Source organism: Podarcis muralis, chromosome 2, assembly GCF_964188315.1.
Source record: "Podarcis muralis chromosome 2, rPodMur119.hap1.1, whole genome shotgun sequence".
Lineage (NCBI taxonomy): Eukaryota > Metazoa > Chordata > Lepidosauria > Squamata > Lacertidae > Podarcis > Podarcis muralis.
This window is the reverse complement of record NC_135656.1, coordinates 120715763-120730969: the sequence shown is the minus strand read 5'-3', so window position 1 is coordinate 120730969 and position 15207 is coordinate 120715763. Positions and strand designations below refer to the sequence as shown.

The 15207-nt window shown below is 45.9% G+C and overlaps 1 protein-coding gene across 1 annotated transcript; it reads right to left on the bottom strand.

Annotated features, from left to right (window-relative positions):
• On the bottom strand, window positions 1-11871 carry LOC114592458 (uncharacterized). Its single transcript, XM_077925278.1, has 7 exons — window positions 11728-11871; window positions 5383-7033; window positions 4458-4584; window positions 4235-4338; window positions 4003-4129; window positions 2721-2810; window positions 1-1601 (listed from the first exon to the last, which is right to left on the bottom strand). Exons 2-7 carry the CDS (start codon window positions 6982-6984, stop codon window positions 1033-1035), a joined length of 2619 nt encoding a protein of 872 aa, XP_077781404.1. The 5' UTR covers window positions 6985-7033; window positions 11728-11871; the 3' UTR covers window positions 1-1032.
• Window positions 11872-15207: the final 3336 nt, after the last annotated feature.

The window sequence follows — 15207 nt, the reverse complement described above, 5'->3', positions numbered from 1 at the left end:
TTCAACAGATAAAAAATAACCTTATATAACAAATACAAATAGTAACAAAATAAGAATACACATAACACATTATATACATAGTGCTCATCACATTAAGGACTCGGCTAGGCTAGTAAAGAAAAAGTGTTGTGTATGCAATATAACACTGTGCCACCAGATGGCGCTGTGGAGTCCCATCTTTCCCTCCCGGATTTCCCTGTTTAAATTTACAACACATTTAACTGAAACTCTTCTTTGATGTGTTCCAAATCCAGTCTAGATATCCAAAAGGCATCCGCACAAAACTGGCATCTCCAAGACCTATTTTCAAATGTCGCCAAGGCAATGCAAAAGGTTGTTATTTATCAAAATGTGTGTGCTGTGTACAAAACTAAGCAGAAAGAGCTCATTGCATTGCATTTGTGGTTTAGTACGCTCGCCTTTCTGCACTGCTACACCTGAGGCAGCCCAGGAGCCGCAGAAACGATGAAAAACCTCACATCCTACTGCAATGCAATGCCAGTAAGTCATAATGAGGGGGAAACGTGACTCTAGAAATAAACAAGTCAATCAAAGTGCTGTCCAATAGTTCCTTTCAAACACAACGGGACAGTGATAAAAGTATCGTAGCTCCAGGTTGGTGCAAATCCTATGTGGTTGTTCTGTATTTTGGTGGGAAGGTGGATTTTTGCTACAAAATACCAAACACCACCCATGTTCTTTGGGGGAACCCAGTGGCTGTGATGCACGCGGCCGATGAGAATTGTAGTCCAAAACATTTGGAGGGCATCAGATTGTGAAGGTTGCTGTAATTATTCATGTGCTTTCTCCTGAAGGGATACCAGAATATCCACGCTCCACTATCCAGGCATAGGCAAACTTGGCCCCCCAGGTATTTTGGAACTACAACTCCCATCATCCCTAGTTAACAGGACCAGTGGTCAGGGATGATGGGAAGTGTAGTCCCAAAACAGCTGGAGGGCCGTTGAGTTTCTCCCAAGTGCAAGTTTTGTAATGCGAATTAACGTATGTATTCCACCAAAACCTCGATGTTTATAAAGTGCGTTCACCTCCGTGAATTCTCTGGTGAAGTTTAAGGCTTGATCCGTGACGGAAACTCTTCTCACACTGGGAACATTGATACGGCTTCTCCCCTGTGTGGATTCTGTGGTGCCTGTTGAGGTTTCCGCTCCAGCCGAAGCTCTTTCCGCACTCGAAGCATTTGTACGGCTTCTCCCCTGTGTGAATTCTTTTATGCACTCGCAGGTACGTGCTCTGAACAAAGCTCTTTCCACACTCTGAGCATTTATAGGGCTTTGTGCCAACATGGAATCCCTGGTCTGAGCTGCGAGAGAATGGCTTCCTGTTCTCTGAGTATTCATGTGGTTTTTCTCCCATGTGGATTCTCTGATGTTTAGTAAGGTTCTTCCAGCCAATGAAACCCTTTCCACACTCTGAGCACATCAACAGCCTCTCTCCATTCTCAATATTCCTTTTGTTTCCTGCATGACGTTCTGCCAGTATTGGAACTCCACGGAAGCCAGTCCCTACAGACGTCAAGCGCTTCTTCTGCTTCTGCTTTCTTTGAGGACTGTTTTCCTCATCACTATCACTCCCATCACCTGAAAGAATCGAGAGAGAAATCAGGAACAGGTCCTCAAATAAGGAAGGAAACTCAAAGAAATCAAAGAAAGCAGAAAATATTAAGTGGGGAGGCAGATCCCTTTCAATTCCATCAAACAGCCTCTGATGGTGAAAAGGAAATAATAACCGATACTGTTGCACATGCCACATAATATGTTCCGCATTTTGGGGAAATTGATATTTTAGTATGGCAGTCTCTATACTTCGGAACTCCCTGCATATTGTGCCTTCACTGTACTCTTTTTGGGGCCTGCTAAAAACGTTTTTTGCTCAGGCAAGTCTACCCAGATATCTAGAATACTGATGTGTTTGTAGTTTATTACCATTTTTAATGATTTGAATTTACCCTTGGTTTCTGTTTTAACTCTGAAGCACAACCCAAATCCTGCAAGGAAATAGCTGTAGTTCGATGATACAACATGTGCCTTGCTTTGAGGTTTTTCTATAATCAAGTGCTAAGTATTTTTGTGCGTGAAATAAGTAGCATAAATTATTAGCATTAGTAAATCTATTACGCACCCTCTGCCAGCAGGTCCTGGGGTGGTTTACAACAATCTAAAATTTGTAGTTTTAAAAAGAATTTTAAAAATTACAGTCCTGGGAAAGGGGCAGGCTCTCAAAACATGTCTCAGGTCTCAAGGCCAGGGTAGAGAGCTACCTCTTCGGCATTCAGTTACAGGTAAGAGAAAACAGGTAAGCTTTTATAAAGACTTTCTTAAACTGAGGGGAGCCCCTGTTGTATATCTTTTCAGAAATTAATTCCAGAGTGCAGGAGACACTACCAAAAAGGTCCTGCCCAGTGGCGTAGCGTGGGTTGTCAGCACCCGGGGCAAGACAAGTAATTTGCGCCCCCTAACCCGTGGATTTGCGCCCCCTAACCCATGGATTTGCCCTAACCCCAGATGTTGCGCCCGGTGCGGCCGGCCCCCCCTGCACCCCCCACGCTACGCCACTGGTCCTGCCTGCCTCTGGTGCCCACCAGTTGAATTAAGGAGGGCACGGGAGTCTGGTCACACAGAAATAAAAATGTCTGCCAGGTGTTTGCATAGCTTGCTAGGCTAAAAATGCAGGGAGCCTCATGTCAATTCAGCTCCTACCTGCTAATTTCTCCTCTTCTTCACAGCCCTCAGTGAATGCATTTTCCCATTCTTTCTGCAAAGCGATGTCAGATCTGGAAACTGGTAGTCCTTTTTTAAGAGAAAGAAGATATTATTAGGGCGGTGTACAACATTAAAACACATTACGCAGCATCAATGACAAAAACATAATAAAGAGCATTCTAACAGACAACCTAATTATAATAATAGTCCCCACACTTTTACAGATCATAGATTATTTAATAGCCATAGGCCTGGGTAATGGTATAATGCTGTCTTAAATGTATAGCTTGGATGGGGCCAGAGCTTATTTAACTGACTATTTATTTATTTGAATTTTTTTGATTTGCACTTTCATAGCATATATCAAGGCAGCTCGTTAAATCAGTCAATAAATATCTGTAAAATGGTCAGCCAGTAAGCTTATTGGGAAATGATATATAATGAATTGAAGAGGATGTTCAAAATAACCTTTGTAAGAAAGAAAAAAAACCAGAAGCTTCTCTTTTGGAAATTTAGGGACAGAACTACCTAAATTGTATAGAAATTTATTTATGTATGCGACTACAATAGCAAGGATGCAAAAACTTATGGACTATGCAGAAATGGCGAAATTTACCGGAAGAATAAGAAATCAAGATAAACTTTTTATAAAAGAATGGAAATGGCTTAGTGAATATTTACTGATAAATTGCAAACAGATAAAAACATTGGCAGGGTTAGTGCAATAACCTGCAGTTTCATTCGAGTTTATATTTAAAGTAGATAATTAAATGAGCAAATTAAATGTGTTTGTATATGCAGAAGATATTAAAAAAATAAATTTAAGGAACCGTCGAAAGGGGGGGGGGGGCGGAGGAAGCCAAACTTTGAAATGTTAAAACGATTGTGAAATTAATGAAATGTATGAATTTGAAAAGTATAAATAAACTTTAAAATAATGAAAATTAATATCTGTAAAACGTGTTTACAAACATCAGTAAAACAGCAACAGATACTAGCTGGCTGAAGGGGAGGGGAAATCCATATTGTAAAGATGAGACTAAAAAGTAAAGTTTTTAAGAGACGCATAGCTGCCAACGTTTCCCTTTTTTAAAGGGAAATTCCCTTATTCCGAATAGGATTCCTCACAAGAAAAGGGAAAAGTTGACAGCTATGTAGACGTCTGAAAGAAGGCCCTGTCACACGCCGTGACGTTTCCCACAATGCACTGCCGCATACAAAGAGCAGCAACTATTCCTGCTTTCAGGATCTAGCAGCCAAAACCAAGGAGGAGCCTTACCTAGAGATACCAGACTCGCATAATTCTCCTCCATGACTTCTTTGTGCAGCGCTCTCTGCTCCGGATCCAGCAGAGCCCATTCATCCTCTTTGAAATGCACTGCCACCTCCTCAAGGGACACGGGAGCCTGAAAGGAGGATGTCCCATCAAATCCCACACCTCTTGCAGGGTCTGAAAAAGGAACCTGGATGGTCCCCTGCCCATCTCCCCAACTATTCCACCCACCCCATACCTGTTCCAACTGAGCAGAAGCCATTTCCAGTCCACCACAAAGAGGAGGAGGCCTAGAAGGAACCTCTGGGGCCATCTCGCTGTCTCCAAACGTTGTTTGACATCCTACGGAGAAGACAAAGAAAACGGGGAGGCGTTTTAGGCTCCGTAATTTAACCACAGGATCCAGGCATATTCAAGAGAAGGAGAGGCTATGTTGAAGCCTGCTCCGTTATGGTCCTTACCCAGAAAGGTGGTGCCCATGTCAGCCTCCTGCTTGATCTCCCTGAAGAGCGGCCTCTCGGTGGCATCTGGCAGGGTGTTCTCTGCCTCCATGAAACGTGAGGTTGCTTTGGATGACATCTCCTGCGCCTGAGATAGGAACCCATGCAAGAAAGTGTGGGGGGGGGGGGAGAGAGAGAGAGAGAGACAGGAAACAGGTCAGGCAAAGGCCAGGGGTGCCATTAAATAACGCAAGATGAATCAATGTTCAAGTATTAAGTTATTATTACCGTATTGGCCCGTATATAAGCCGCACTTTCCCCCCAAATTCCGACCGTGAAAAGTTAAAAGTGCAGCTTATATTCACGACCTTACAAAAATTATCCAGTATGCAGCCAGGAGCACAGCAAAGTGGTGCCTGTCCCACGCGTAGTCCCATGTCCTCTCCCCCAAGGCCGGGAAGGGAGAAAGCGAGGAAGGGAGCGGCTTATATTCGGGCCAATACGGTATCATCATCATTAATAATTATTATTTACCCTCCCTTTCACTCTAAGGTCCCAGGGCAGGTTGCAGCAGTAAAACACAATACTAAAAACAATTCAAAAATTGGATTCATAGAAGGCGAGTCCTAAAGGCATACACCTCAAAAGCCAGGGCAAAAATGAGCGTCATCAGCATTCGCTGGAAGCCGTATAATGTAGGTACCAGATGTGCCTCTGTGGGGAAGGAGTGCCACAGCTTAGGGGCCACCACAGAGAAGGCCTTCTGCCACCCACCAAACCCCTGAGGGTGCAGGACTACCAAGAGGGCCCCATCTGCAGATCTCAGCACCTGAGAGGGTCTAATTTATCAGCTAGAAGATTGATCAGCACTTCGCGAGGCAGTGAATCCAAATGCAAATAAAGGATTTTAGGGCCTCGGAATTACCAGAGCAAAACAGTCTCTCACCTCAGCCTCCTTCTGGTCTTCCGCTTGGCTCATGAGAAAACCTTCAGCCAGGGCCACTGCCTCGGCGCTGGTCTCCGGCCCACAATCTTTGACCCAGCTCTGCATCTCCGGGGGGAGGGCAGCCAGGAACTGCTCCAGGATCACCAGGTCCAGCATCTGAGCCTTGGTGAGTCTCCTCGGCTTCAGCCACTGTTGGCAGAGGCGGTGGAATTGGCTGCAAACCTCTCGGGGCCCCTCGGCCTCCTGGTAGCGGAAATGCCTGAAACGTTGGCGCCGAGCGTCAGAGCCAAGGACGTCCTCCTCGCCCAGGATCTCCTGTGCGGTTCTCTTTGAGGCTGCCACACTGTCCCTCGCCTGGACAAAGTGAGGAGCCACCCTTGCTCTTTCCCCTGCGTCAGTTGCCACAGAGCCTAGCTCTTCCATCTTTCCTCCACAGAGCCGGTCATTTGCCTTTTCTTTCTGCCTAGGAGGGAAGGAGCGTGTTGTACTGCTGCTTCTTTCGGCCTTGTCAGCCACATCTCTGTGCCATTTCATGAGGTGGCTGTTCATTGTGGTGGCTCCCACCTGCTGGCAGCCGCTGGGCTTCCCAAGACTAACAGTTTGACTGCAACGGGCCGCAAATTTGCTATTGGCATCCTTGGCGAAGAGTTTCCACACAAAAGACGTTTCCCCACGATGGGCTGATGGTTCCATGTTGGCGGCAACCTTTTGAAGTGGGTTCTTTTGGGGCCTTTTGAAGCCAGAGGCTCCTCCTTCCTTGAGTCCTGGTAGTGCCCTTGCCTTTGCACAGTCCTCCGGTACCAGCATAGTGTTGCCATCTCTGGACTCAAAATCTTGGCTGCTGTTGCTCTCTAGCAAAGTGACTTCCATTGGCTGGCATGCCACACAGGTCGGCGGAGTGGACTGCAATCTAGAACTGCCTGACATGGACCGAGTGTGAGGCCTGGAGGGTGTCATCTGGCCACTTCCTGCTACCTCATTAAGAGCGGAGTGAGACCTCAAGGTGCCTGAGACAGACCGGGTTCGAGGCCTGGAAGATGCAGTCTTGCCACTTTCTGACGCCTTGTCAAGGACGTCTCTGTGCTTTCGCATCATGTGACTGTGCATTGCCGTGGTTCCCACCAGTTGGCAACCATCAGGCCTCCCAAGGCGAACGGCCCTATGGCAGACACGGCACTGGACCACAAATTTACTTGTTGTCGTGAAGTATCTCCACACAAAAGAGATCCTCTGCCTTTTTGCTGGTGGCTCCATAGTGGTGGTGTCCTCTGGCTCAAGGGAGGAGGACTGTCTTAGGAGGCGCCTGCTTCTACGCAGCTTTGGGACCTCGCCTGGGGTGCTGTTCAGGGGAACCTGGACACAATGTGCTTCTGCTTGCGCTGGAAGCGGCAAGTTCAGCACGTCAGAACTGGACGGTTCCTTCTCTTCTTCCATGCTGCTCTCCAATGCCAGGACAAAATTCTTATCATCCTCTTGGGAAGGCTCCAGTGGAGATTCTTCCATAGGGTTTTGGGAACCACTCCATGCCTCTTTCATGCTGAACTGTGGTCCCAACCAGTTCCTTTCGTTTGTCCTCTCCATCTTATTCTGCAGGTTGCCCATTCTGCAAGAGGCAGTCACTGTGAAGCAATCCAGCAGAGTCTAGTTTTTTCTGGTGGGAGAGAAAGAGAGAGAAAATCAATCAATCACTGCTTTTCAATAGAAGCACCCATTGAAATTTAATGGAAGGCAATTTGTATGAGCTTAAATGTGCACTGTAGTTTTTGGATTCATCCAAGTTGCTGGAAACTCCTTATTTCCCAAGTCAGAACCTGCAGGTTCTGTACTGATCCCCAAGGTCTTTTGGACCTCATAGTGATTGCAACTCACAACAAGGTGCAGATGATTTGCAGAAAAGTTGATTTTATTCTCTGCAAGTTTGTCACTTACTCTTCTCCAAACCATGTGTTTCCCCCCACACACACACATACAATTTTTTCCTGTTGCTGCACTTTCTTCCACAAGCAAAAGCCTCACATCAGAAATAGGAAACATGTGTGGTCATGGCACTGTTTCAGAAACTATTGGAAATATAGCATTAATTTATTTCATAGAATTTCTATACTGCTTGGGTTTTTTGTGTGTGCTTTTTAAAAGCCTCAAATCAATTTAAAAAAGATAATACTGTAACATCAAGGGAGGGTACCCCATTGCATTTTGAAACATTTTTTCGAAAAAACTAAAACTTATTAAAATTCCCTCAACCGTAAAAGCGCCGTAAAAGCGCTTGATCAGAAGGCAAGTAGAGTAGGTGCTACAACACTAAACAAGGCAGGATCTACATTTCTAACCTTCCTTTCACATTACAGAACAGGCAACTGTGGTGTGATTGAAATTTAGAATGGCGTAACATTATTAAATGTCTGGATGTGAAAAAAAAGAACATTTTTTAAAAACACAGAACTTATAACTCCCATGATCCCTAGTTAGCAGGACCAGTGGTCAGGGATGATGGCTATAATCTGTAAATCTAACCAAATAAACCCAATGTCCAAAACATCTGGAGGGCCGAGTTTGCCTATGCCTGTTCTAGCGATCCCAGTTTGATGTATTACTATGAACCAGGGGCTAGTCAATTACACGGTTCAGGGGCAGTGCGAAAGGATTGCAAAACTTTGGCACCAGTTTGGAGGGGCCCCCAAATTTCAGGGTTTGCAGTTAATGAAGCTCCAGACCATGTTTTGCAGTGAGTCTGCATATAAGCACCTATTTAGCTACTAAGAGGGCAAATAGCACCAGCACTTTGCAGTGGTGAGGCAGAAGTCGCCTTTGGGGTGCTGGGGCTCCTGGGATGCTGTCTTAGGGACCCTGCTCCCCAAAACGTAATGGGTCTACCACCCACTCGCCCCCTGCAACCCCAGACAACTGCACCCCAGATGAGACTGACCAATGGCCCCTCCCAAAAATATACATAGAACAATTTAAATACAGGTGAGCAAAAAGAGGTGCTAAATTGATGCAGGGTGTGGTAACACCTAAACTTTGGAACTGCCTGTCTATTGACACCAAACAGGCATCCTTGCTGAATTATTTTCAGCACCCACTTAAAACATTTTTGTTTAGGCAAGCCTATCCAGACATTTATTTTTTTAATAAAGAAAGATAAAAATGACTGGTTTTTTTGCAGTACATTTCTAGAGCTAATTTAACTTTACCTCAGAGGAAAACCATTTGTTGAACATCTCTTTTTCTCCCTTAACTTTATGTGTAATGCATTTAGCGGGGGGGGGGGGGGCAACAAATTTTTAGAAATTTTCCATTAATTTCTGTAACACACCATGTAATCCTGACATGTAGAAGTGTTTCCTTTCTTACTAACTGCCCTGGATTTTAATCTTCTGAATGTTTTCAATATTTGCTTTTAACTACAGTGGTACCTGGGTTTGCAAACAGTCTGGTTTGCATACGTTTTGGATTACAAACACGTCAAACCCCGAAGTGCGTGTCCCAGTTTGCAACCTTTTTTTGGATTACAACCCTTTTTTTATTATTACGAGAGAAAAAATATTTGGAGGCCCCATTGGCGAAAGCATGCCTTGGGTTACAACCTGTTTTGGTTTACAAACAGACCTCCAGAACACATTATGGTTGTAAACCAAGGTACCACTACAAATTTGTTCGTTTTACACACTTGAGCTGTGTATATATTTTGTGTTTACACTTGCACACACAGTCACACATAACCTCCCATTACACAATAAATAATAATAGTGCCAAAGCAATTTGCAACTAACGTACAAATATGGCGTTGTGCCCAATGCTAGTCCTACTCAGAGTAGGCCCCACAGAAGTTCATAGGTTTCTTAATTTCAGCAGGTTTGCTCAGAGGAGACCTGCTGGAATTAAGAAAGCTATGAACTACTTGTTCTTAGTTGGATACAAACTGGAGTAATAAAAATGGACACTGGCATGTTTAAAAGTCAGGATGGGAATATAGTATCATGAGAAGGGTTCATGCCTTTGATGGAGGGGGAGTTGACTATGAAATAGCTCTAAAGGGGGCTGGGAGCAAAGATCTTCCCTGCTTCTAATTGAAAGTTGCCCATTCAGTTTTCTCCCAACGGGATGCAAAAGGGGTTTCTCAGCATTCAAGGGCAGAACATCTTAAGAGAGGGGTCAGCAAACCTTTTCAGCAGGGGACCGGACCACTGTCCCTCAGACCCTGGGGGGGAGACTATATTTGGGGGGGGGAGGGAATGAACGAATTCCTATGCCCCACAAATAACCCAGAGATGCATTTTAAATAAAACTGCACATTCTACTCATGTAAAAATACGCCGATTCCGCGACCGTCCGGAAGGCAACTGGGCCTTAAGTTTGCCTACCCACGTCTTAAGATTTCAAAGAGCGAGAAACGGAGCCTAGATAGGTCGCGTGCATGAGCGAGGGGGGGCCGAAGGGCTGTCGTTACGCAGAAGTTTCCCTGAAGCATTTCCTTTTCAACCTCACAATCTTTTGCATGCATGGGCGCAGCCGGCGTGGTGGGGGGGGGGGGTGGCAGCTGCCCGAACCCAAGCAAGAAAAACGCATAGCAAACAAAAATCCTGAATAAGCCCATGAGTGCAGACAAATTTTTCCCCAGGGCTTTCGCCTCCCCGCTTTCCAAACACACATTTTTACAGCTTCTTGCTGCTGTGCCGCTTTGCCCGTCTCCTTCCCGTCCTCTCCCCTGCTTGCTTGCTTGCTTGCCTGCCTTCTCCAGCCGGGAGCGCGCAGCAGCAGCAGCTCCCGCCTTCCCCTGGCTGTAGGCGCGGGAGTCACGGGCAGGCGGTGCGCAATTGCCCCGGGCTCAGGGCTGGAAGAGGCAGGCAAGCAAGCAGGGGAGAGAGCGGGAAGGAAGCCGGATTGATGGGTGCGCGCGCGTCTCCTTCCCGTCCTGCTTGCTTGCCTGCCTTCCCCAGCCGGGAGCGCGCAGCAGCAGCAGCTCTCGCCTTCCCCTGACTGTAGGCGCGGGAGTCACGGGCAGGCGGTGCGCAATTGCCCCGCGCTCAGGGCTGGAGGAGGCAGGCAAGCAAGCAGGGGAGAGAGCGGGAAGGAAGCCGGATCGGTGGGTGCGCGCGCGTCTCCTTCCCGTCCTGCTTGCTTGCCTGCCTTCCCCAGCCGGGAGCGCGCAGCAGCAGCAGCTCTCGCCTTCCCCTGGCTGTAGGCGCGGGAGTCACGGGCAGGTGGTGCGCAATTGCCCCGCGCTCAGAGCTGGAGGAGGCAGGCAAGCAAGCAAGGGAGAGAGCGGGAAGGAAGCCGGATCGGTGGGTGCGCGCGCGCGGCTATCCCGCGCCTGGGAGCGCACTCTCCGCGCCCCTCGGAGCGCGCCCCCCGCGCCCCTTGGGAACGCGCCTGCCCTGGGCAGCGACGGCATATGCTGCGCCACTGACCCTTCTTGCAATGCAGTCCGCCCCTGGTTCCCCAACGTGCCAAACATCCCTTTTTGGCGACGGCGGTGTCGGGAGAGAGAGAAAAGAGTTTCTGGTTGCCGGCAAAAGTTTTCAGAAAACTCCCCTCTCTGTCCAGGCCCCCAATCCCGCTACTCCCATCTCTATTTGATTTTTAAAGATCGGATCTATCAATTGGGACAGAGCCACACACACTCCGCTTTTCCCCGGAGCAAATCCCTGCGTCAACGGGAGCGCACGCCAAGTTGCTAGACCTCTGGAGGTTTCGCATTACGAAAGGTAGTCGCAGTCATCGAAAGGGCAAGCCGATGCTGTTATTTGCAGAACATAATTTCAAATAACTGCAACGGCTTGCCCTCTGGATGTTTTGGACTGCCTTTCGTAATGCGAAAATATATAACATTTTACTAGGTTTTATACAGAATAAAAACACACAGTAACAAAAAATGAAAAATACAAAAATATACTAAAGCAATATTAAACCGCCCGCCCCCCCGGGATTCCCTGAATCCCGTGACTTTCCTCCCCCCCTCCTGGTTCCTTTACCATATTTTTTTCCTTCAGATTTTCTATAGTGTCCCTAAAATTACAAGTTACAGGTAGGTAGCCTGTATTTTGATTTTTAATCAAAATCAAAAATTATTTTGCCGTAGTCGAAGCAAAATAATAATAAAAAAATCCTTCCAGTAGCAGCACCTTCGATTCCAACTAAATTTGTTATTACTAAAATTACAAGTGTTCTTAAAATCCTGCCAATGCGTTAACGTGTTTACAGTGCGCAATTGTGTTTTTCAAATCGCCGCTGCAGCCATGTCTCGCTTAAACCCAGTACAACCGAGCGGTTTAAGCTAAATCTGGCTACGTGGGCAATTTGAAGAAAAAAAAGACTTCATAGCAATTGTAAAAAGGAACCAACCTCAGGGTTTTAGGCAGACGATCCTACTCTCTGTAGCCAAAGGGGCGCTGCTGGAAGCTGGACGAAAGATGATTTCCAGTACAGTAATCCACACGTTCCCCAGAGAAGAAAAGACAGCGATCTATCCTCGACCCCGCAAACGCGTGTGAGAAAGCTTTGCAAACTAAGGGTATAAATAGTCACGGCTGCCGAAAAGAAGGGTGGGGTCGTTGCAGGGCAGGAGGCGTGGCGACCTCCCAAGTCGTCGCCCCCTCTCCTACCCCCACCCAACCACGGAATGGAGAGCTTTGACCTTGTTCGGATCAAAGCGGGAGACTTGAGAGAGTTTAACGCCCCAGGCTGGTTTTCAGATCCCGAGCACGCTATTTGAAAAATATGGGCGCTGTTTGTTTATTGCATTTATCTAATTCACTTCTCTATTTTTCCCCCATCCAAGGAGCTTCTTGTAGGGGGGTGAATTAGATGAGCCTTTGGTTCCAACGCTGCAACCCGATGATTCTGTGAATGTCAGTTGCCAGGAATTGCAGATGGGGAGAGGGATGTTGGGCTCAGGTACCATTTGCAGACCGCACTTGGGGGGGGGGGTCTGTCTTTATTTTATTTTATTTTATTTTATTTTATTTATTTCCTGCCTTTTCCACCAAGAAGCAAAAAAGTTGGCATGCAGGGCTTTTCACATTTAATCACCAACAACAACCCTGTGAAGTAGGTAGGGCTGAGAGTGAGGATTTGAACCCAGGTCCTGCACTACCCCCTGGCTCTTTCAATCATAGAATCATAGAGTTCTAAGGGGTCACCAAGGGTCATCTAGTCCAACCCACTGCAATGTAGGAATCTCAGCTGTGGTCTAAAAACCACTGAGGCCAAGGCTTGCCGATCAGAAGGTTGGCAGTTTGAATCCCCGCGACGGGGTGAGCTCCCGTTGCTCGGTCCCTGCTCCTGCCAACCTAGCAGTTCGAAAGCACGTCAAAGTGCAAGTAGATAAATAGGTACCGCTCTGGTGGGAAGGTAAACGGCGTTTCCGTGCGCTGCTCTGGTTCGCCAGAAGCGGCTTAGTCATGCTGGCCACATGACGCAGAAGCTGTACGCCGGCTCCGTCGGCCAGTAAAGTGAGATGAGCGTCGCAACCCCAGAGTCGGTCATGACTGGACCTAACGGTCAGGGGTCCCTTTACCTTTTACCTTTACAGCTGAAGCATCCATGACAGAGGGCCATCCAGCCTCTGCTTATAAACCTCCATGGAAGCAATCCATAACATTCCCAGGTAGTCCGCTGTTGAACTGCTCTTACTAAGAATTGCAGAGTTGGAAGGGACCATTAGGGTCATCTAGTCAAACCCACTGCAATGCAGGAATCTTTTGCCTTAGATGGAGCTTGAACCCAAAACCCTGAGATTAAGAGTCTAGAGCATGGGTAGGCAAACTAAGGCCCGGGGGCTGGATCAGGCCCCATCGCCTTCTAAATCCGGCCTGGGAATCAGCGTGTTTTTACATGAGTAAAATGTGTGCTTTTATTTAAAATGCATCTCTGGGTTATTTGTGGGGCATAGGAATTCGTTCATATTTTTTTTCCAAAATATAGTCCGGCCCCCCACAAGGTCTGAGGGACAGTGGACCGGCCCCCTGCTGAAAAAGTTTGCTGACGCCTGGAGCTCTACCAACTAAGCTGAAGTTTAAGCCAGAAGCTTCAGGCACAGTGACTCTGTCACTAAGCATAAAATAGCTCACACAGTGGACAAACCTTAGAATCATATTGTTATTATAGCCACACCTCGGGTTACAGCCGCTTCAGGTTGCGTTTTTTCGGGTTGCAGACCACCGAAACCTGGAAGTACCAGAACAGGCTACTTCTGGGTTTCGGCAGTTGTACATGCGCAGAAGCGCCGAAATCAACCCGCGCGTGCACAGATGCTGCTTTGGGAGGTCACTTCCGTGCTGCTATTGCAGCAGTTTGACTTCACCCCTGCAAGCACACTCCATTATCTTTCGAGTTAGATGGATGCCAATGACAAACAAACTAGTTCCTGGTTGCGGGCTACCACTGTGAAAACTACTGTATTTTTCACTCTGTAAGACTCACTTTTTCCCTCCTAAAAAGTAAGGGGAAATGTGTGTGCGTCTTATGGGGCGAATGCAGGCTGCTCAGCTATCTCAGAAGCCAGAACAGCAAGAGGGATTGCTGCTTTCACTGCGCAGCGATCCTTCTTGATGTTCTGGCTTCTGAGATTCAGAATATATTTTTTCTTGTTTTCCTCCTCCAAAAACTAGGTGCATCTTGTGGTCTGGTGCGTCTTATAGAGCAAAAAATATGGTAGATGGGCCGCTGGCCTGATCCAGCAGGCATTCCTGCATTGCAGGGGGTTGGACTAGATGACCCTCTGGGGTCTCTTCTAACTCTACAATTCTATGATTCTTCCTACCTTCTTATGTGTGTTTGTGCTTCTGATATTTGTTTGTATATTTATTGCCTCTGTTCATACGATTTCTCAGGAAGGTGATTTATTTGCATGAAAAATAAATAATTGCAAGTTCCACAAAGTAATAATAATAATAATAATAATAATAATAATAATAATAATACATGAATAATCGAATGTCACCATCAGTTCGCATTATGGATACAGTAAACATAAATACAAGCCCTCTAAGATGCACATATATGCACCTACATGAAATTGACCTCTATATTAAATATTTCCAAATGCAGCCAGGTCAGTGAAAAATGCCCTTGTTTATTTAATGTGTGTGTTGAATAAATATTCTCTGTTAACATTCCTTTACAAAACTAAAAGGAAATATTTCATTTCAATTTTTAATTTGTATACCTCTACACTGATGTATAAAAGGCAGTCTGTAAGCCCCAGAAATGGCAAAATGATTTATTTCTCAAAATTTATATACCGCTTGTTTGACACGAAAACCCCACAGAGTGATTTACAAGAAGAATAAAATAATGTTCTTATGACCTGTAACACCTGGAATGTTGAAACGTCTTTTTTTATATATAAAAATTTTATTCATTTTTCTTTTTCATTCATTACATACATCTCAAATTCTTTACATTTACTATGTATTCCTTCCTCCCTCCTCTCCTAGGCTTCCCCCAACTTCCGCTTCCGGTTTGTTTCTCCTTTCACCCACTTTGCTACCTCCTTACAGAAAAAGTTATTAATAACATAACATCAAACCTAAAAACATAAAAGTAAAAGTAAATACGCCATAATATTTCTCTATCTTCTACACGTTTTCTAACACTAATAGTGTGAATGTTTATTTAAATCCTGCCATCAAGTCTTTCGACTTTCTTTGTTTCTGCAAGTATAATATAAATGGTTCCCATTCTTTTTCATAGTCTCTGTTGTCTTTTTCTATTAATCTATCTGTTGATTTTGCCAGTTCTGCATAGTTCATCAACTTCTCTTGCCATTGTTCTTTAGTTGGCATTTCTCCAGTCTTCCAGTTTTGTACAATCAACATTCTT

What these genes read in the sequence shown, in the direction of transcription:
- LOC114592458 (XM_077925278.1), bottom strand. Translation starts at nt 6,984, where the DNA reads ATGGGCAACCTGCAGAATAAGATGGAGAGGACAAACGAAAGGAACTGG. An exon ending in TGCGAGTCTGGTATCTCTAG is followed by an intron (nt 2,811 to 4,002) that starts GTAAGGCTCCTC and finishes CTCTTAAAAAAG; the next exon opens with GACTACCAGTTTCCAGATCT. An exon ending in AGAAGAGGAGAAATTAGCAG is followed by an intron (nt 1,602 to 2,720) that starts GTAGGAGCTGAA and finishes CGATTCTTTCAG; the next exon opens with GTGATGGGAGTGATAGTGAT.